Source organism: Mercenaria mercenaria, chromosome 2, assembly GCF_021730395.1.
Source record: "Mercenaria mercenaria strain notata chromosome 2, MADL_Memer_1, whole genome shotgun sequence".
NCBI lineage: Eukaryota > Metazoa > Mollusca > Bivalvia > Venerida > Veneridae > Mercenaria > Mercenaria mercenaria.
In genome coordinates, this window is record NC_069362.1 from 52,522,119 (window position 1) to 52,544,731 (window position 22,613).

Consider the following 22,613-nt stretch of genomic DNA (forward strand, 5'->3'; position numbering starts at 1 on the left):
TAATATCTCGGCCAAGTTGGAAAACCAGCCAAATCGCCGCAGGCACTCTTGGATTATGTCCCATGAATTATTTGAAAAACAGCGAATTTAGCCTTGTCCGCTCTCGAACGTTTTCATCCGATCTTCACCAAACTTCGGCATAATATCTCGGCCAAGTAAGATAACCACCCAAATCGCCTCAGGCACACTTGGATTATGCCCTTTGAATTAGGCCAAGTTCGATGACGGGCATATTTTTTGACAGTCTGGCACTCTTGTTATTTTTAGCTCGACTATTCAAAGAGCTATCCTACTCACCACGGTGTCGCTTCACACCTTGGTTAAGTTTTTCGTACCAGTCCACATTTTGACAAAGTCTTTTGAGATAAAGCTTTTAAACTTTCACCATTTGTTTACCATCACCATGGCCAGTTATAGGCAAGAGCACATAACTCTTATCAGGGATTTTGGCTGAATTATGGCCTCTTTTGACTTAGAAATCATGGTTAAGTTTTTCGTACCAGTTCATATTTTTTTGACAAGGTCTTTTGAGATAAAGCTTTGAAACTTTCAACACTTGTTAACCATCACCATGTCCAGTTATAGGCAAGAGCACAAAAGTCTATCAAGGATTTTGGCTGAATTATGGTCCTTTTTGACTTAGAAATCTGGGTTAAGTTTTCGTACCAGTTCATATTTTGACAAAGTCTTTGAAGTTAAAGCTTTGAAACTTTCAGCACCTGTTTACCATCACCATGTCCAGTTATAGGCAAGAGTACATAACTTCATCCAGGATTTTGGCTGAATTATGGCCCCTTTTGACTTAGAAATCTGGGTTTAAGTTTTTCGTACCAGTTCATATTTTGTGTAGTGTTTGACATATGGCTTTGAAACTTCTGTCACTTGTTCAGTATAATAGTCTCTATCTATAGGAAATAGTACATAACTCTGTCATATATTTTGGCTGAATTATTGCCCTTTTTGGACTTGGAAATTGATTCTGATTTCATACAAGTCCATGTTTTGTTAAAACTATTTGATATATGGCTTTTAATTTTTGAACACTTGTTTATCATCGTGATTTCCATCTGTAGGCAAGAGAACTTAACTCTGACAACTATTTTGGCTGAATAATGGCCCTTTTTGGACTTTGAAATTGGTTAACACATTGCCATTTAGTGCAAGACTTATTGAAATCCACAAATACAGGAACATTGTTTGTCTAATGTATTTTTTTCTTTTGTCTGAATACCGTATAAGTACTTATTTCTGCAGGCTTAATATTCTGCGATTTTTATACGCCCGAAGGGACGTATTATGTTATGACGCTGGTGTCCGTCTGTCCGTTAGCAATTTCGTGTCCGCTCTGTAACTCTTGAACCCCTTGAAGGATTTCAAGGAAACTTTACACAAATGTTCACCACACCGAGACGATGTGCAGAGCGCATGATTTGGATGTCTCGCTTCAAGGTCAAGGTCACACTTAGGAGTCAAAGGTCATATCACTTTGTTTCGTGTCCGCTCTGTAACTCTTGAACCCCTTGAAGGATTTCAAAGAAACTTGACACAAATGTTCACCACACCAAGACGACGTGCAGAGCGCATGTTCTGGATGACTTGCTTGAAGGTCAAGGTCACACTTAGGGGTCAAAAGTCATGTCAGTTTGTTTCGTGTCCGCTCTGTAAGTCTTGAACTGCTGGAAGGATTTCAAAGAAACTTGGCAGAAATGTTCACCACATTGTAACGATGTGCAGAGCGCATGTTCCGGATGACTCGCTTCAAGGTCAAGGTCACACTTAAGGGTCAAAGGTCATATATGACTTTGCTTTGTGTATATTGCTCTTCATTGCAGTGCACTTGTTTTTATTTGGCAGATCTCTTTTTTGTACTTACAATACTTTTTTTTTGAATTACTTCCCTTTTATGTTACTAGAAATAGCTTATTTTGAAACTTTTTTATTATTGGCCGTAGGGAAAAACCGAGACCACTTTTCTGTGGTACAAATATTGCTCTTCATTGCAGTGCTCTTGTTTTTATTTGGCAGATCTCTTTTTTGTACTTACAATAATTTTTTTTTGAATTACTTCCCTTTTATGTTACTAGAAATAGCTTATTTTGAAACTTTTTTATTATTGGCAGTAGGGAAAAACCGAGACCACTTTTCTGTGGTACAACATGGATGGTACCTCCAATTTTAAGGTGTATTTTTACATACCTGTACCTGATAAGGATTTTTTTGTAGACTTTGAATATTTTTTTTGTGGACTTAGATTTGTTTTTTGAAGTTTTCCTTTTGTTGTTCCAGTCCTTTGGGGCTACAACAGTCAAGTTCTTAAAATTTTGTTCCCATCCTATGATGTAAGCCTTCGGGCGTATATTGCCCCGCTTGGCGGCGCTCTTGTTCTAAAAATGAGGTGGTATGAAATTTCTGAGTACCTTATTTCTGCAGTGTCTTCCTTCTCACGTTGATTGGATTTATTTTTGCGGTTCTGTATTCTACGGTTGTTTCATAAATTTCAAATAGACAGGTACGTATTTTGTTGTTATTTTGACAGTTATGTTGGCTTCCGGTTTGAAAATAAAAGTTGACGGGTTCTGATGTAACATCGTCATCATCACATAATGTTAATTGTTAAATGCAAGGAGAAACAGTCATTTTATGAATACGATCATACCAAACAGACATGAAAAATGTCTGAATCTATATTTTGCAAACATTCTCATCTGTGCATTGTAACGGTATGATAGTTTTTGTTAATCACGCCTTTTTCAGTCCCATACAAATAACGGTAAACATGACCATCGCCAGACGGATCGGTTGACAATAGACACAAAGGATACAATGGATTGTTTGTCACGTAATTAAAGAAAATTGAAATTGACAGCTGACTGCTAAATGGTGAACGAAAATCAAAACAAATTCGATGGTTTTTATTATTGTTTATTAAACACCAAAACAATAATTAAAACGGCTCTTTTATATTACCATTACTACTAAATTTTCAACTTGCTTCGTCGGCATTCGGCTACATATGTGATAAAAGCCGATAACGATTAAACATTGTCTTATACTTAACCGGATTATAATGGCGGCTTGTATCGTTGTATCAAGGCATGTCAGGACAAAATTTTCTGCGGATTTTAAATCTGCGGTCTTATTGTCTTCCGCAGAAAACGCAGAAATAAAGTTCCCGCAGAAAAAAGTACTTATACGGTATCTTTAGAAATATTTTGACCCCATTCTTCAATCAATTATTGGAATAGGCGAGCGCGCTGTCATCCGACAGCTCTTGTTGTCAAGTTTGCTTGCCATGAGTTTGACATAGTATTAATCGGTTGGTATAGTTGGAAGAAGTATTTACACTATGAGATGGCCAGATGCATACATATATTATCTCGTATCCCTTTGAAAAGATAAAAACCAAAATATGCTGTGTTGTTTCAGAACTGGTCTGGGCCAGAAATTTGACCCTCATTGAGCAGAAATGTTTGCCTGAAACAGTATTTGGGCCCGAAATCTGTGTCAGTAATTAATGGGCTTGACGGTGGCGCCCTTTGGGCATGGACATTCTTTAATTCTTCATAATTGATACAAATATTATACATTTATTCCTATTAAGGTGTTTATTTCATATAAAAATTTATGCTATTAAAACTGGGATAGATTAAAAGTTGTTAAATTACATATAAGAGATTCAAAACATAAATGTGAAGTACAAAGAGGTAGCCATTTTGTCAGAAGGTAGCTGTGTGGAGTTACATTCTTTTTCTTTACTTTTAGGAGATTACTATGTATTAAATGGCAGCAAATTTTGGATAACAAATGGTCCAGATGCTGACGTGTTGGTTGTGTATGCTAAAACAAATTTTGATGCTGATAAACCACAGCATGGCATTACAGCATTTCTTATAGAAAAGGTAGGACTTACCTCACATTCTTGTCTTTAAGTTTTTATATAGCTTTTAAAGGTTTTTTGTTAAATTGATATTGCTTCATTGAATTTGACTGACAATGCGAGATGGAATAAAATGATTGTGGGGGATATAAAAGTGATTTTTACACTGGTTAATGACTTTTTTTGCAAGATTCTATGGCCATCAGAGAGAATGAGTGTTAAATAGTGATGTTCCGGTTGTCACTGATGATCGAGTTATCATTGCCAAAGTCTCAAAGTCTGCAACATCAATTCTGACCACAGAGAATCGATTCCTGAGTCACTGACTTTGTTAAAAAATTAATATACAGCTTTCAAGACTTTTTCAGATACCTCTCATTGTTTAGCGTACAGACTTTGCGCTATTCTCATCTTTGGGTTAGTATTTCAAAATACCTGCTCTTTAAAATGGAGAATGCTTTATGGCAAGTTCATGTTCGCGTTAATAATAAAAAATTTCATTGTCCTGGCATTATATCATCAGATGCCTTGAAATATTTTGTGTTCTACATGAAGCCTGAATGCCGGGAGTTGGGTCCTGTTCAGAAAAACCTTGACTTGCAAAATATCTTTAGGGCAGTTCCAGAATTAATTGTTTGTGGGGTGGGGGAAGGTTGGAAGGCACTTTTTGAAGAAAAAACACCACCCATAATTTTCAGCTCACCTGAGCACAAAGTGCTCAAGGTGAGCTCTTGTGATCGGTCATTGTCTGGCAGCATCCGACGTCTGTCAACATTTGCCTTGTTAAAACTCTAGAGGCCACAGTTATGACCCAGTCTTTATGAAACTTGGTCGGAATGTTTGTCTTGATGATCTCTAGGTCAAGTTTGGAACTGGGTCAGTAACTAGGTCACCCGCTCAAATCATAGGAAAAGCTTGTTAACACTGTAGAGGCCACATTTATGACCCTGTCTTCATGAAACTTGGTCAGAATGTTTATTTTGATGATTCCAAAGCCAAGTTTAACAGGTGAACGATATAGGGTCATCATGACCCCCTTGTTTTTATATTGTAACAATTTTCAGATTTTTCTTGACAAGCCGTTATTATTTCTACAATCCAAAATAGTGGATATAGTTTAAAAAAAAAAAAGATGATAGAACTAATTCCAGACCAGCCAGGAATGTCACCGACATATTTTCCATGTCAAATATGGCATTGCATCTAGCATGACTTGAATCACAGATCCTTAACCCAGGAGAACAGATGAATTCCAGATAATTTTCCATTTGGTGCAACAACTCCACTCCGAGTGCCAGTCTGATTGCTTCGCAGCTGCTGAAGGCATGCACACTACAGCAGCTGTGTCATAGAATTCTTCATCAAAAGTAATGAAAATAGTCAAATATTGATATGTGAATTTCATGAGAAAGGTTTGCCATATTGTTACATTACAGTAGTCTATTTTGGTTTTCCGATTCCGATTATTTCCGATTAATCGGATCAGAGAGTGATCAGAATCGGACCGATTAATCGATTCCGCTTCAGCCATCCCATTCTCATCACTAGTGTTAAAGCCATTATTATTGTAATATCAGATACTTCACCAGTTAACTGTTTTGATACATAAAGGGTTATCGACATTAATCTGTTATACTACTTTACAGGGAATGGATGGATTCAGCACGGGTATAAAGTTGGACAAACTAGGTATGAGAGGTTCAAACACACAGAGTTGATATTTGAGGGCACTCAAAGTCAGTATAACACGATAACAAATTTTAGTGTTCACCAAATTATAGGTCAGTGTGTTATATGTCAATCTGTACGAATTGTGAGAAGTTTTTTAAATCTAATTAATGAAAAAATGTCAATTCTGCTAGTAGAAATGTTAAAATTATGATTTCCCCATGACTCATTATGAAATAATTGCTGTTGATGTACCAATTTTCATATCACACCTAGCAATGAAATCAAGCACAACTGACCCATCTTTTTATTGCTGAATTTCTAGGTATAAGTTTGCACAGTAACAACATTCACTGCAGGATCAATTAGTTCAACACTAATCAAATTATCTATCAATCTGAGAACATCAAATTTACCTGAATCAAAACGTTCAAACTTAGCTTTAACTTTGTCAAATTATGACCCTTGTTAACTTAAAAATTTTGGTTAAAGTTTTGCATGTAACAGTTTCTCAGGAATTACACAACAAAATGTTTTAGATTCTCCACACATCTTCGTTATCACTGGGTGACATCACATGGCAGTTAATAACTTTGGCTTTAACTGGCAAAATTATGCCTTTTTCAACATAGATAAATTTTGCTAAAGTTTTTTACTTTAGCTCATATTAGTGAGGGTTAAATAGGAAAGCTTTGTATTTTGAAGTTCATTCTGTTTGATTATTTTTTAGGAAATTGAGAAGCAAATGCTTTTGCCTTACTTTAATTACATAAAACAAACTGAGTTTCCAGCCTTAATAGAATCTAACATATTTTTCCTCATATGAGGTTTTGTGACCTTATTTCGTCATGTGATGTTGTCCGCTCAACAATTTCTAAGAAAGTCTTCTTCTTGAAAACCACTGGATAGATTTACACCAAACTTCACAGGAAAGATCCTTGGGTGGCCCCCTTCCAAAATTATTCAAAGAATTGAATTCCATGCAGAATTCTGGTTGCCATGGCAATCGAAGATCTTTGATATTTGGCATGTGACATCATCTAATGGTCCTCTATGAAGATTGTTCAAATAATGCCCCTGGGGTGAAAAGAAGCCCCACCCTGGGGGTCACAAATTTTACATAGACTTGTATAGGAAAGCGCCATGTGGTTCTGGGATGATCTATGAAAAGAATTGGAACCACTGCCTTACCCTTGCATGATCGTAAGAGGCAACTAATAGGGTCTTAACACTTGGTTTTGCAGTAACTCTGTGATTCCAGCAGGTATGCAGATTTTGATTCCATACCTCATGTTTTTATTTCGATGTAAATGAGATTTGGAACCAAAATTTGTAGTCCTGTTTGGCGCCATATAACCTATACTGTGTTGGTGCACCATAAAACCCAAATAAATAAATAAATTGTATAGGAAAAAACTTTAAAAATCTTCTTGTCTAAAACCACAAGACCTAGGCCTTTGATATTTGGTATGTAGCATTGCTTTGTGGTCCTCTACCAAAATTATTCGAATTATAACCCTGGGGTGAAAAGAGGCCCTGCCCCAGGGGGTCTGAAATTATACATAGACTTGTATAGGAAAACAATTTTGTCTGACACTGCAAGGCCTAGGCTTTTGATATTTGGTATGTTAAATTGCCTTGTGGTCCTCTACCAAAATTATTTAAATTATGCCTCTGGGGTGAAAAGAGGCCCTGCCCTAGGGGTCCCAAATTTAACATAGACTTATATAGGGGGAAAAAAAACTTCTCGTCTGAAAGTTCAAGGCCTAGGCCTTTGATATTTGGTATATAGCATTGCCTAGTGGATCTCTAACAAGATTGTTCAAATAATGCCCCTGTGGTGAAAAGAGGCCCCACCCTGAGGATCACTTGTTATATGAGTTACAAATAATAAATACTTAAAAAATTATCAGATCATATTTCCTAGGCTGTTTAATTATAATTACTTGATGACCCTAAGGGATTGGGGTCACTTGACTATGACCTTGACCTGCTGACCTACTTTCATTTTTTTAGCTCACCTGTCACGTAGTGAGCTTTTGTGATCGCATTTTGTCAGTCGTCCGTTCACATTTTCTTGTGAACACGATAAAGACCACATTTTGCAATCAATTTTAATCAAACTTGCACACAACTTGTATTGGCATAATATCTCTGTTCTTTTTCGAAAACTGGCCAGATCCTGTCATGGGTACCAGAGTTATGGCCCCTTAAAGGGCCAAAATTTGCTATTTTTGGCTTGTGAACACAATAAGAGACCACATTTTACAATCAACTTTAATCAAACTTGCACACAACTTGTATTGGCATAATATCTCAGTTCCTTTCGAAAAGTGGCCAGATCCCATCATGGGTTCCAGAGTTATGACCACCTCAAAGGGCCAAAATTTGCTATTTTTGGCTTGTGAACACGATAGAGACCACATTTTGCAATCAGCTTTAATCAAACTTACACACAACTTGTATTGGCATAATATCTCGGTTCTTTTCGAAAAGTGGCCAGATCCCATCATTGGTTCCAGAGTTATGGCCCCTTAAATGGCCAAACTTTGCTATTTTTGGCTTGTGAACACGATAAGACCACATTTTGGAATCAACTTTAATCAGACTTGCACACAACTTGGATTGGCATAATATTTCTTTTCCTTTTGAAAACTGGCCAGATCCCATCATGGGTTCCAGAGGTATGGGTCCTTTAGTGGCCAAAATTTGCTATTTTTGGCTTGTGAACACGATAGAGACCACATTTTGCAGTCAACTTTAATCAGTTGCACACAACTTGTATTGGCATAATATCTCAGTTCCTTTCGAAAACCGGCCAGATCCCATCATGGATTTCAGAGTTATGGCCCCTTAAAGGGCCAAAATTGCTATTTTTGGCTTGTGAACACGATAGAGACCACCTTTTGAAATCAACTTTAATCAAACTTGCACACAACTTGTATTGGCATAATATCTCAGTTCCTTCTGAAAACTGGCCCGATCCCATCATTGGTTCCAGAGTTATGGCCCCTTAAAGAGCCCAAATTTGCTATTTTGGCTTTTGCAGCCATATAGAGACTTCATTTGTGGTTTGATTTTATAAAAACTTGCAAAATATCTTCAACAACAATAAATCTTGGATTTCATGATGAATCTGTCACAATCAATCATAGGTTCTGGAGTTACGGCCCCTAATTGACCCCAGAAAGAGCCAAAATTTGTTAATTTTTACCTTGTGAACATGATAGAAGTGACATTTTATATTTGATTTTAACTACACTTACACACAACTTAAGTCACAATAAGATCTCAGTTCCTTTCAAAAACCGGCTAGATTCCATTATGGGTTCTGGAGTTACAAAATTTTCTAGTTTGGCCCTTTCAGCCATATAGAGGTTTCATTTATGCTTTGATTTGATACAAACTTGCATAGAATGATTATCTTGATGATTTCTAGGCCTTGATTGAAACTGGGTCATGTTGGGTCAAAAACAAGGCCATCAGGTCAAATCAAAGGAAAAGCTTGTTAACAACCTAGAGGCCACATTTATGACCCTATCTTCATGAAACTTGGTATGAATGTTTATCTTGATGATTCCTAGGCTAAGTTCGAAACTGGGTCATATAGGGTCAAAAACTAGGTCAAATCAAAGGAAAAGCTTGTTAACACTCTTGTTCATTTGATATGCATGAAACTTGGTCAGAATGTTTCTGTGCATGAAATATTTCATGAATTTTTATCTGGGTCATGTAGGGTCAAAAACTAGGTCACCAGGTCAAATCAAAGAATAAGCTTGTTTACACTCAATAGGCCACATTTTTTGGTCTAATCTTAATGAAAATTGGTCAGAATATTAGTCTCCATGAAATCACTAGGTAAAATATGTTTACACTGTTATTGTGTGTTTCTCAGGTGAGCGACTTGGGGCCATCTTGGCCCGCTTGTTTAAGATACAGCCTTGAAATTTGATAACATGTACAGTTTTGCACACCGATCTTAAAACTGACTTTCAGTGACCATGAATTTGACCTACTGACCTACTTTCTAATATTTTAGCATCAGTTTGCCATTTTAAACTTGTGGCTCATATTACTCAGGTGAGCGATTCAGGGTCATCATGACCCTCTTGTTTATATATGTTTCTAACTTAAAATTGCCATTTTACTTTTTAATTAGATATATGTAGATAATTAAAACAAGTTCTGTTTAAATTAAGTTTTTATGACTCAAGACCTGTCAAATTCGGTGATAAAAGGGTATGACTGACAGAACTTGTTTCTAAATCTACCAGGAACATAATGTCATGTATTAAAAGTAAAATATATCTATTTTACACCTCAGTGTATCGAGTGATAGGGGCTGAGAATCGAGGTGTATATGTGTTGATATCTGGCCTTGACATAGAGAGGGTTATAGTTGCTGTTATGGCTGTAGGGTGAGCATTACTCCATGTTACACTGTCACAGAATGCACCTTGGCTTGTAGTTGATACAATGGTCAATGGTCAGAACTGAAATCAGTACAAGTTTAAATTATCAGAATTTTTTTTCTGAGGAAGAAAGCTTGCAATGTGTTGAATGTAACCTTTCAACTGAAAGTGTCAAAGCAATCTTTATTTTATCAAAAACCTGATCATAAACAAGTCAACATGCTTCACACCATGTCCATTACACAGCCCTGGTATGCAGTAGGTTGAATTGGCAGTTTCTCTCAGCATTGTTTATAATGTTTGGAAGATACTGCTGAAGATAAGGCAATTATTGAAGGTCTTTTAATTTCTTTACAGTTGATCAAGTATTGGGAGGTGTAGGGCGTGGGGTTTATGTGTTAATGTCTGGACTGGACTTAGAGAGAGGTGCTGGGGCTGCAGGACCTTTAGGGTGAGCACTGTCTTTGATATTATCTATAAAATGGATTCAAGTTGAGCTCCAAAAAGTAATTAGCCATTTATCTAAAAAATTTCAGGGAAAGAAGAGTCTGACTTTGCTCACATGGTTATATTTGTATAGAATTATATAAAGTGAAGCTGAATGATGCATACACCTAATCCTGTACAAGTCTGGCTGTTTTAACAGTATTTACTGTGTGATCTTCCAGGCTTATGACAGCCTACTTCAGACTGAACAGTCTGTTTTCTGTAGAGAGATTGCCATTTCAACTAAATAATCCTGCAGTTCAAACAACAAAATGGCAATCAGTTCATCAGTTCTTGTAGTACTTAGAGTTGCAAGTCGAGGTTTTACATGTTAACGTTTTATACTGTTTAAAAGGTAATGTTAGTCCATTTGATTATTGGGGTGGGGTCCTTTTACTTGAGACTAAATTGTATATTTAAGCACAGGGAAATGAATGTACAGAGAATTCATCACTATTTGTCAATTTCTGTGTAACCTATCCAGTAGCCTAGAAAAAAATGTATGTCTTTAATTGTAACATGGTTATGACAAAACAATTCTTTTCTTTATTTTACAAGCTTTTTTCCTATACTCTGTACATAGTCGCTAGATGCTTTTGTGTTGAATTGAACCAATACCTTTTGTCACATCAGTTTAAGGTTGAAGATACTAGTTACAGAAAAATAGCTTGATATAGTTCTCTGTTAAATTAAAACAAACTACATATAATAAAACCATAAATTAACTGAAGCCTGACAGCAAAGCAGTTGGGATTTACACTTCAACCTTATTTTATCCCATGCATACACTAGAAAAATCCAAGCATAACTATCTATAACCCTCCTGTATCAAGGAACAGAATATAACATGAAATATCAAGTGTTGATTCATGACTACTGATGGAAACATTTTGGTGTATATTATCCGCTTGTCTACTGTTTGTTATGATAATGTAGAAAATGTAGAAAACTGATATCACTTTCCCATTGAGGGTTTGTTTGCTTTATCAGTTTTTCTTTGTCAGTAAAACATTTGATATTTCACATAAATGTTATACGTTTTCCTTTAATTGTGCTGTTTTCCCTATTTCTGCTAGCCAATCACATGCTGGGAAACATTAACCGAGGTGTATATGTGTTGATGAGTGGCCTAGATATAGAAAGGTGCATTCTTGCATCAGGACCTTTAGGGTAAGTTACAGTACAATGAGGGCAGAGGAACTTATGATAACATGTAGTCACATGTCACAGAGAACTGCAATATAAAACAGAAGTTTGATGTAGGGCTTTCATTGAAGGAGACAATATTGGTATTTGTTGGTGGACTGGTTGCATAAAGACATTAGAAAAAAAAAAGTTCATAATATATTCTTGTACCTGTATGGTTTGTTGGTGGCCTCTATGCCAGATACAGATTTCAAGATACAGTATATACTGGATCAAATCACTTACAAATGCTGTAATTCTTTTAATCTTGCTCACAACCATTAACTTCAGTTTATGGTCTCATTGTCCAGCTGAGTTGGATATGGCAGCTATTTTGTTTTTATCAACATCCATATCAGAAATAAATAAAAAGGCTGGAAACTTGCATGAAGCATGATAAATCATGAATTGAAATGAGATTTGTTTTGATATATCAGTGACAGCCCAAGTTTAACAATTTTCTGTAATGTTCCAGTGATGCATGTATTTCGACACACATGTAATTAAATTCAGATCTGCCTTTGAACATTGCAACAGCACAGTTGGTAGCGCAATGCAATTCCCGTTGGGAATATGCTTAAAATAGGTTGCGAGACATCTGGTGCTAGTGTTGCGCATAAAAAAGAAGCATAAACAAGAGGGTAATGATGACACTATATCGCTCACCTGTTTAAGTTGGCCTTGGAATCATCAAAATAAATATTCTGACCAAGTTTCATGAAGATAGGCTCATAAATGTGGACTCTACAGTGCTAACAAACTTTTCCATTGATTTGAGTGGTGACCTAGTTTTTGACCCCACATGACCCAGTTTTAAACTTGGCCTAGGAATCATCAAGATAAATATTCTTACCAAGTTTCATAAAGAAAGGGGCATAAATCTGGCCTCCAGAATGTTAATAAGCTTTTCCTTTGATTTGAGCTGGTGACCTAGTTTTTGACCCCACATGACCAAGTTTTGAACTTGGCCTTGACCAAGTTTCATGAAAATAGGGTTATAAATGTGGCCTCAAGAGTGTTAACAAGCTTTGCCTTTGATTTGACTGAGTTACCTAGTTTTTGACTCTTTATGACCCAGTTTTGAACTTGGCTTAGGAATCATCAGTATAAACATTCTGACCAAGTTTCATGAAGATAGGGTCATAAATGTGGCCTCTAGGGTGTTAACAAACTTTTCTTTTGATTTGACCAGGTGACCTAGTTTTTGACCCCACATGACGCAGTTTTGAACTTGGCTTAGAGATCATCAAGATAAACATTCTGTGCAAGTTTGTATCAATTCAAAGCATAAATGAAACCTCTATATGGCTGAAAGGGCCAAAACACAGGCTCTCCAGTCGTTCGTAGTTTTTCCTAGTTTTTAGCTCACCTGAGCCAAATGCTCAGGGTGATCTATTGTGATCACTCACCGTCTGGCGTCCGTATACTTTTACTTTAAACAACATCTCCTCATAAACCGCTAGGCCAATTTCATCCAAACTTCACAGGAATGTTCCTTGGGTGAAGCTCTACAAAAATTGTTCAAAGAATTGAATTCTCTGCAGAACTCTGGAAACCAGAAAGCCCTAGAGCTTAGACATTTGGTGTGTAGCATTCCCTAGTGGACCTCTACCAAGTTTGTTCAAATCAAGACCCCAGGGGTCACTTGATTTTACATAGGAAAATCTTCAAAATTTTTCTAAAAATAAACCAGAAGGCCTAGAGCTTAGATATTTAACATGTAGCATTGCCTAGTGGACCTCTACAAAATTTGTTCAAATCATGACCCCCGCCCGAGGGGTCACTTGATTTTACATAGGAAAATCTTCAAAAAAAAATCTAAAAATAAACCAGAAGGCCTAGATCTTAGAGATTTGACATGTAGCATTGCCTAGTAGACTTCTACAAAATTTGTTCAGATCATGACCCCACCCCATGGGGTTACTTGATTGTACATAGAAAAATCTTCAAAATTTTCTAAAAATAAACCAGAAGGCCTAGATCTTAGATATTTGATATGTAACATTGCCTAGTAGACTTCTACAAACTTTGTTCAAATCATGACCCCCGGGGTAAAATTGACCCCGCCCCAGCGGTAACTTAATTGTACATCGGAAAATCTTCAAAAAATTTCTAAAAATAAACCAGAAGGCCTAGAGCTTAGATATTTGACATGTAGCATTGCCTAGAGGACCTCTACAAAATTTGTTCAAATTATGACCCCCCGGCATCAAATTGGCCCCGCCCTATGGGTTACTTGATTGTACATAGGAAAATCTTCCAAAAAATGTCTAGAAATAAACTAGAAGGCCTAGAGCTTAGATATTTGGTGTGTAGCATTGCCTAGTGGATCTCTACCAAGCTTGTTCAAATCATGACTTTGGGGTCAAGTTTAAATGCAAATCTTCATAACAACCATTTAACCAGGTGAGCGATATAGGGCCATCATGGCCCTATTGTTTAAAAGTGCTCCTAGTTTTTCTAAAATGCTCCTAGTATTCCTAGTTTTTCATTTGCAGCATTATGTCTGAAAGTTTCAATTTTGTGTTTTAAATGTGTTTTGAATATTTTCTTGCAGAAAACAATGTAGAAATGTTCAGCTGACTTGCCTGTGTTACTGGCAGTAGTGGTTTGGTGTCACTGATACATTTGGACTATGCTTAAGTGATGCCAAACAGAAACTGCAGAAGCAAGTTTACAGTCAGCTGAACACCAGGCCCTGATCCATGGCCAGACCGAGGGGCCCATGCCCCCCCCCCCCCCCACCCCCCCCACCCCTCGTTGGCTGAGAAGTGACCTATACTCATCAAAGATGCAACCATCTGTTTTGGCAAAGGAATAATTTTTTCTCAAAATTTAGACCCAGAAATGCACTAGAGGCCACCATTTCATACCTGTATTTCAAAATTTTCCAGGGGGAGAGCTACCCCTCCATTATTTATTTATTTATTTATCCCCCCGCCAAAGGCGAAGGGGATATTAGAAATGCTCTCCGTCCGTGCGTGCGTGCGTCTGCAACGATCTTTGTCCGGAGCATAACTCCAAAAGTACTGGAGGGATTTTCTTCAAACTTCATACACTGATAGAACACATTGGGAGGAAGTGCAGTGTGCAAGAACAATAACTCTACCTTGCCTATTTTTTGAGTTATTCCCCTTTATCATATTTTCTTAAAAAAAATTGTCCGGAGAATTTCTTCTTCATGCATAGAGGGATTTTGATATAACTTGGCACAAATGTTCACCACCAAGAGACAGAATGCCATGCGCAAGATCCAGGTCCCTAGGTCTAAGGTCAAGGTCACACTTAGAGGCCAAAGGTCAGATACAAGAATGACATTGTCCGAAGCATTTCTTCTTCATGCATGGAGGGATTTTGATGTAACTTGGCACAATTATACACCATCATGAGACGAAGTGTCATGCGCAGTTCCCTTCTTTAGAATTACCTCCCTTTGTTGTTACTTTATATAGCTTTTATTGTAACTTTTTCATTACTAGTCGTAGGGAAAAATCGAGACCACTTTTCTGTAGTACAACATGCATGCTACATCCAATTTTGAGGTGTATTTTGACCAATCTCTACCTGGTAAAGATTTTTTTGTGGACTTGCAATTTTTTTTTTTTTTTTTTTTTTTTTTTTAAGATTAACTTCCCTTAGTTGTTACTATAAATAACTTATATTGTAACATTTTTATAATTGACCGTAGGGAAAAAACAAGACCACTTTTCTGTGGTACAACATGGATGTTACTTTCCAATTTTACGTGTATTTTAAGATATCTCTACCTGGTAAGGAGTTTTTTGTGGACTTAGAAAAACAAAAGACTTACAATGATTACTAAACAACCACAAAATTAAAATTCCATTTGCAAATACAGCTGCAAGAGTAAAGAAATTTGCTGTGACGGGCATATATTGTGACATTCTGGCACTCGTGTTCCCTGTTAGCTTTCCATTCCTTCTTTTTACAGTAGCCATATAGAAAAACATCATAGCTATACTGTTCATGAAAATTAATAAAATTTAGCAGTAAACCACCTCACCACTGACTTATTCTTTCTTCCACATCTTTAAAACCCCTGATGCGGACCACAACTAAATGGTTCTTCAAAGCTTTCCCCAAAATTAATACTTTCAGACACTAACTTGCCAGGAACTTTAGCCTTCAGTTATAATATGCCCGGCAGGGGGATTGGCCATGTCTAACATGGCTCTTGTTGACATTTAACATCAATAGCATAAAACACAATAACAAAGGCAATAAATATAATATCACAGCATATAAAAAATACCTCAAAATTTAGACCTAAAAATGCACCAGAGGCCACCATTTCATGCCTGTATTTCAAAAATTTCCTAAAATGAGGGCTGTACAGCCACCAATAAATGGAAGCAGAGGCCACCATTTCATACCTGCATTTCAACAAAAATCAGAAAAACTAATATGGGCAAAGGCACCCCACAAATAACCCGCTAGGCTTCTCGGCGGTGACATCTTCGTTCTAGACTGGTGACCCCCACACCCCCACCAAGTCAAAAATTTCTGTATAGCTTTTATGTATGGTAATTAGATAGAAGAACAGCTGTAAGGTAACACTTTATCTGATAATACCTCCTAGTTTTTGTCTCAGTATTCCTAGTTGTACCCCCCAACAACAAAGTTGTAAGGGGGAGTATACTGGTTTCAGGTTGTCTGTCTGTCTGTCCGTAGACGCAATCTTGTGCGCACCATCTCTCCTTATCCGCTTGACAGAATTTAATGAAACTTCACACAAGTGATCAGTACCAACAGTAGTTGTGCATGGGGCATGTTAGGTTCTTTTAAAAAAACAATTTGCAGAGTTATGGGACTTTGTTTTTTTTGTTACTATACTATATACATAGACACAATCTTGTGCGCACCATCTCTCCTCATCCCCTTGACACAATTTAATGAAACTTCACACAAGTGATCAGTACCAACAGTAGTTGTGCATGGGGCATGTTAGGTTCTTTTAGAAAAAGAAATTGCAGAGTTATGGGACTTTGTTTTTTTGTTACTATACTATATACATAGACACAATCTTGTGCGCACCATCTCTCCTCATCCCCTTGACACAATTTAATGAAACTTCACACAAGTGATCAGTAACAACAGTAGTTGTGCATGGGGCATGTTAGGTTCTTTCAGCGACAAAAATTGCAGAGTTATGGGACTTTGTTTCTTGTTAACATACTATGTACATACAGTCTGCATATGCAATCTTGTGCGTGCCTAATCTACCAAACCCTTGCACACAATTTAATGAAACTTCACACAAGTGATCAGTACCAACCCTAGTTGTGCATGGTGCATGTTAATATTCTTTTAGATAAATATTCTGCATAGTTATGGGACTTTGTTTTTTGTTACTATACTGTATACATACAGTCTATATACATACAGTCCACATAATTATGCAATCTTGTGTGCGTCAAATTGCAATGTACTGTGTCAGTGCATGCGGGGGGTACATTCATCACCTTTAGTGATAGCTCTAGTTTTTTCCTAGTTTTCTCCTAGTTTTTTTGTGATCGCCCTGTGTCCGTCGTCCATCTGTCCGTCGTCGTCAACAACTCTAGAGGTCTCAATTCTGGCCCAATCTTCATGAAACTTGATCAGAATGTTACCCTCAATAAAATCTTGGACGAGTTCAATATTGAGTCATCTGGGGTCAAAAACTGGGTCACCAGGTCAAATCAAAGGAAAATCTTGTTAACACTCCAGAGGTCACAATTTTGGCCTAATTTTCATGAAACTTGTTCAGAATGTTACCCTCAATAAAATCTTGGACGAGTTTGATATTGGGTCATCTGGGGTCAAAAACTAGGTCACCAGGTCAAATCAAAGGAAAAGCTTGTTAACACACTAGAGGTCACAATTTTGGCCCAATCTTAATGAAACTTTGTCAGAATGTTACCCTCAATAAAATCTTGGATGAGTTTGATATTGGATCATCTGGTATCAAAAACTAGGTCACCAGTTCAATTCAAGGGAAAAGCTTGTTAACACAGTAGAAGCCACATTTATGACTGTATCTTCATGAAATTTGGTCAGAATGTTAATCTTAATGACCTCAAGGTCCAGTTTGAATCTGGGTCATGTAGGGTCAAAAACTAGGTCACCAGGTCAAATCAAAAGAAAAGCTAGTTAACACTGTAGAGGCCACATTTATGACCATATCTTAATGAAACTTTGTCATAATGTTTATCTTGATGATATATAGGTCAAGTTCAAATCTGGGTCAGATGGGGTCAAAAACTAGGTCACTAGGTCAAATCAAAGGAAAAGCTTGTTAACACTGTAGAGGCCACATTTATGACTGTATCTTCATGAAACTTGGTCAGAATGTTAATATTGATGATCTTTAGGTCAAGTTCGAATCTGGGTCATGTGGGGTCAAAAACTAGGTCACCGGGTCAGATCAAAGGAAAAGCTAGTTAACACTCTAGAGGTCAAAATTTTGGCCAGATCTTAATGAAACTTGGTCAGAATGTTACTTTCAATAAAATCTTGGACAAGTTCGATATTGGGTCATCTGGGGTCAAAAACTAGCTCACCAGGTCAAATCAAAGGAAAAGCTTGTTAACACTGTAGATGCCACATTTATTACTGTATCTTCATGAAATTTGGCCAGAATGTTAATCTTGATGACCCCAAGGTCCAGTTTGAATCTTGGTCATGTAGGTCAAAAACTAAGTCACCAGGTCAAATCAGAGGAAGAGCTAGTTAACATTCTAGAGGCCACATTTATGACCATATTAAAGGAAAAGCTTGTTAACACTGTAGAGGCAACATGTATGATCTTATCTTAATGAAACTAATTCAAAATGTTAATCTTGATGATCTATAGTCCATGTAGGTCAGGACTATAGGTCATCTAGGTCAGGTGGGGTAAAAAACTAGGTCACTAGGTCAAATCAAAGGAAAAGCTTATTAACACTCTAGAGGTCACATTTATGACTGTATCTTCATGAAACTTGGTCAGAATGTTAATCTTGATGATCTTTAGGTCAAGTTCGAATCTGGGTTATGCAGGGTCAAAATCTATTTCACCAGGTCAAATCAAAGGAAAAGCTTGTTAACAGTCTAGAGGCCACATTTATGACTGTATCTTCATGAAACTTAGAATGTTAATCTTGATGATCTTTAGGTCAAGTTCGAATCTGGGTCATGTGGGGTAAAAAACTAGGTCACTGGGTCAAATCAAAGGAAAAGCTAATCTTGATGATCTCAAGATCTCAAGGTCCAGTTTGAATCTGGGTCATGTAGGGTCAAAAACTAGGTCGCCTGGTCAAATTAACGGAAAAGCTAGTTAACACTGTAGAGGCCACATGTATGATCATATCTTAATAAAACTAAGTCAGAATGTTAATCTTGATGATCTTTAGTTCTTGATCAAATCTAGGTCAGGTGGGGTAAAAAACTAGGTCACTAGGTCAAATCAAAGGAAAAGCTTGTTAACACTCTAGAGGCCACATTTATGACTGTATCTTCATGAATCTTGATCAGAATGTTAATCTTGATGATATTTAGGTCAAGTTAGAATCTGGGTCATGCGGGGTCAAAATCTAGGTCACTGGGTCAAATCAAAGGAAAAGCTAGTTAACACTTTAGAGGCCACATTTATGACCATATCTTAATGAAACTTGGTCAGAATGTTAATCTTGATGATCTCAATGTCCAGTTTGAATCTGGGTCATGTAGGGTCAAAAACTAGGTCGCCGGGTCAAATCAACGGAAAAGCTAGTTAACACTGTAGAGGTCACATGTATGACCATATCTTAATAAAACTAAGTCAGAATGTTAATCTTGATGATCTTTAGGTCAAGATCGAATCTGGTCAGGTGGGGTAAAAAACTAGGTCACTGGGTCAAATCAAAGGAAAAGATAGTTAACACTTTAGAGGCCACATTTATGACCATGTCTTAATGAAACTTGGTCAGAATGTTAATCTTGATGATCTTTAGGTCAATAGGTCCGGTGAGCGATACAGGGCCTTCAAGGCCCTTTTGTTTATTCATTCGATTGACAAGGCTGTTGAATAGTCAAGTGTTGCTTTCCTATGACTGCTCTTGTTGACATTTTTAGTGTGATTTATAGTCTATAACTTTACACAGCTACAGACTGCATATGAGTGAGTGAGTGAGTTGGGTTTTACGGCGAATCGACACAAAATGGTCATATATCGCCGAGAGACTGCATATGATGTCACTTTAAAGGTTAAAAAGTGACTTTTCTGTTTGGCAATATTCCTTTGATCGTTGCAGTATGTTAAACATGGTAACACACATTAATACTACAAAATCTGTGCTGATATTTTACAAAACTGTTATGATATATATCAACACAGAAATCTTTATAGAGTTTCATTAAAAAGAAACTGTTGTGATATATATCAGCACAGTAAAACTGTTCCGATATATATCGCAACACTTTTTCTCTATCGAGGTCCTATCAAGGGAGTCTAATTTTTTCCTTTCAAAGAAAAGATGATTTTAACTCCAATTTACAGTTCACAGAGAAAGAATGATCATAAACACCTACATTTATAAAGTAAAAGAATAAATAAACTAGAATATTTCAAAAACTCGATAGTTTTCGCCAAATTCAGAAATAGATATGAAATATATGAAATTCTGAGATTTCTCAAACGTTTCTTTTTCTTTGATTTTTTTTTTGCAAACAAAACAACAAGTTTTACAATATGTTTGGCCAATAAAATGCAAAGATTTAAAATCAATGCAGAAATCTGTTGGATACTTTTATCTGGGGAACCCATTTTCTAAAACAGAAGTTTTAGTGTTTCATTCAGCGAGGCGCAAAAAGGGAATCAAAAGAGTAAAAATAATAGTAAACAAATTTAAGTGAAAATAGTATCATACATGCCATATTTTCAGATGGTCAATAAGGGAGATTTATCTCAACAGGGCATTTTTTAAGGGAGATTTGGGTAAAAATAAGGGAGACTTTTATTTGCTCATTTTTTATACGCTAAATAGCCATTTTCATGAAAAAATCATCAAGTATTCTATATTGAATTGATGAGGGGAGCCAACAGTTGTGTACAGAATGCATGATTATTACTTATAGCACTTTACTTAATCCAAGAAAATTCAGAATACCATGAAAGATTGAACCAGGAACTTTGTTTTTGCTTTAGGTGTTGATGCTTCTGCATCCTGGGAGAGTGATCTTTTTGACATGTTTAAGAATACAATACTCAAAAGATTGCGGAGATATCATGTCAAAACAGTCTTTTAAGCGTAGTCATTTCTTTTCAGAAATGAAGTTTTAAAAAAAAATGGAAGTCCTTCTTTTGCTCGATTGTCCATATTTAGATTAAAACTACATGTATTTAAACTGGGAATTCTTCTCCTGTTAATTATTACAACATGACAATTATATCACAAAGGAATGGCAGTCAATTCTTCGGGTAGTATGGACTGCAATTTATTTCATAAAATTCACTTATCCGAATTCATGTCTGTCCGAAATTCTGTGTAGTCCGGCGTTTACTCGCCAATTATTGTTAAATTGTAATTGATTTTTTGCATGTTGTGCAAGTATTTAAATTGAGAAGCATAAACTCGGTGTTAGCACTAACCTGTCTCATCCTCCGATGGCTCGATAAATATCGAGGTCAACGAAAACGAAAGTACACTTTGGCAGGTGGCGGTAAAATGACGTAATTTTAAGACTGGTTTACATATTGTTTTGAAAACTACAAATCAGTGACTTTGATGGTATTGAATCAGTCTAAAATCTCCCATACACATGTTTACAATTGCCTACGGGTAAGATTAAATGGTTAATTGTTTGGAGATGGTGACAGAAGGTGGTAAGATAATTAATGCCTCAGGCGTGTATCCCTCGATAAAGAATCTAGGGATTATAGATAACTATCAAAATTATGTTTGAAGAGTATTTCCGGGCTAATCGATATTGCATTTTAAGCATTTTCTAAAGGTCTACATTGGGTCCGAGATACGATTTTGCGACATTTTTAAAAAAAATAAATTATTTTTTACGGGAGGTCTTCATGTCCCCGCGGGAGACCGGGAGATATACTGAAAATACGGGAGAAAAAGGCTCCCAGCGGGAGATATGGCATGTATGTAATATATAAATTTTAATGATAAAACTATGCGATAAAACAGTTATAATATGTAATGCTCGTGTGTTACGAGGATATATCAGAGCTAGGGGTACATACCGGCCTCGACAATATGTGCGGAGAAAAATACCGAGATGTACCCCTAGCTCTGATATATCGTCGTAACACACTCTCACACATACTATAACTATTACTTAACATACCATGCACTTGGTTCCGATGAGTTATAACGAAGTTATGATGCTAGTAACATAACCTCTGGAACATCTCTTGCATATTTGCTAATTTGATGAATTTTACTGCCATTAGTTGTTTAATTTAATTATTTCTAGACCACTCATCAATCACATTTCATATGTATACAGTAAAGGCTTCAGTGTGTTGGCATTCAGTACTTACTTGACCAATGTAAAAGACATAATTTATTAGTCCCCTACAAGTGGAACACTGGAGGGGACTATAGGAATGCCCTCCCTCTGTCTGTCCATCCACAAATCTCGATTCTGCAATTACTCAAAAAGTATTCAAGCTAGGTTCATAAAACTTGGTATGTGAATGGAGGGCAATATGTAGATTATGCACATACATGATTTATGATGGTAGGTCAAAAATCAAGGTCACTATTGAAGGTAAAGTAAAAATTGTTTCTGTTCCATAAATTTTATATGCATTGATGGATTATCTTAGTGGTATACACAAATGTTCCCCATAAGACAATGTGTCAGCACATGATCTAGGCTTGTCGGAAAAAGTTCAAGGTCACTGTTTAAGGTCAAGTAAAAATTTGTTTCTGCCCCATAACTTTTAGTTGCATTGAAGATTTTTATACCCCCGGCATCTACTGATGCGGGAGGCATATAGTGATTGT

The 22,613-nt window shown here is 36.7% G+C and overlaps 1 protein-coding gene across 1 annotated transcript in view; it reads left to right on the forward strand.

The window, feature by feature from the left end:
• Positions 1 to 22,613, forward strand: part of LOC123563971 (isovaleryl-CoA dehydrogenase, mitochondrial-like) — a 133,284-nt gene that overhangs the window by 62,642 nt on the left and 48,029 nt on the right. Inside the window, 3 exon segments of the mRNA XM_053536639.1 lie at positions 3,763 to 3,899; positions 5,524 to 5,617; positions 11,520 to 11,613. Coding sequence (XP_053392614.1) covers positions 3,763 to 3,899; positions 5,524 to 5,617; positions 11,520 to 11,613 — 325 coding nt within the window.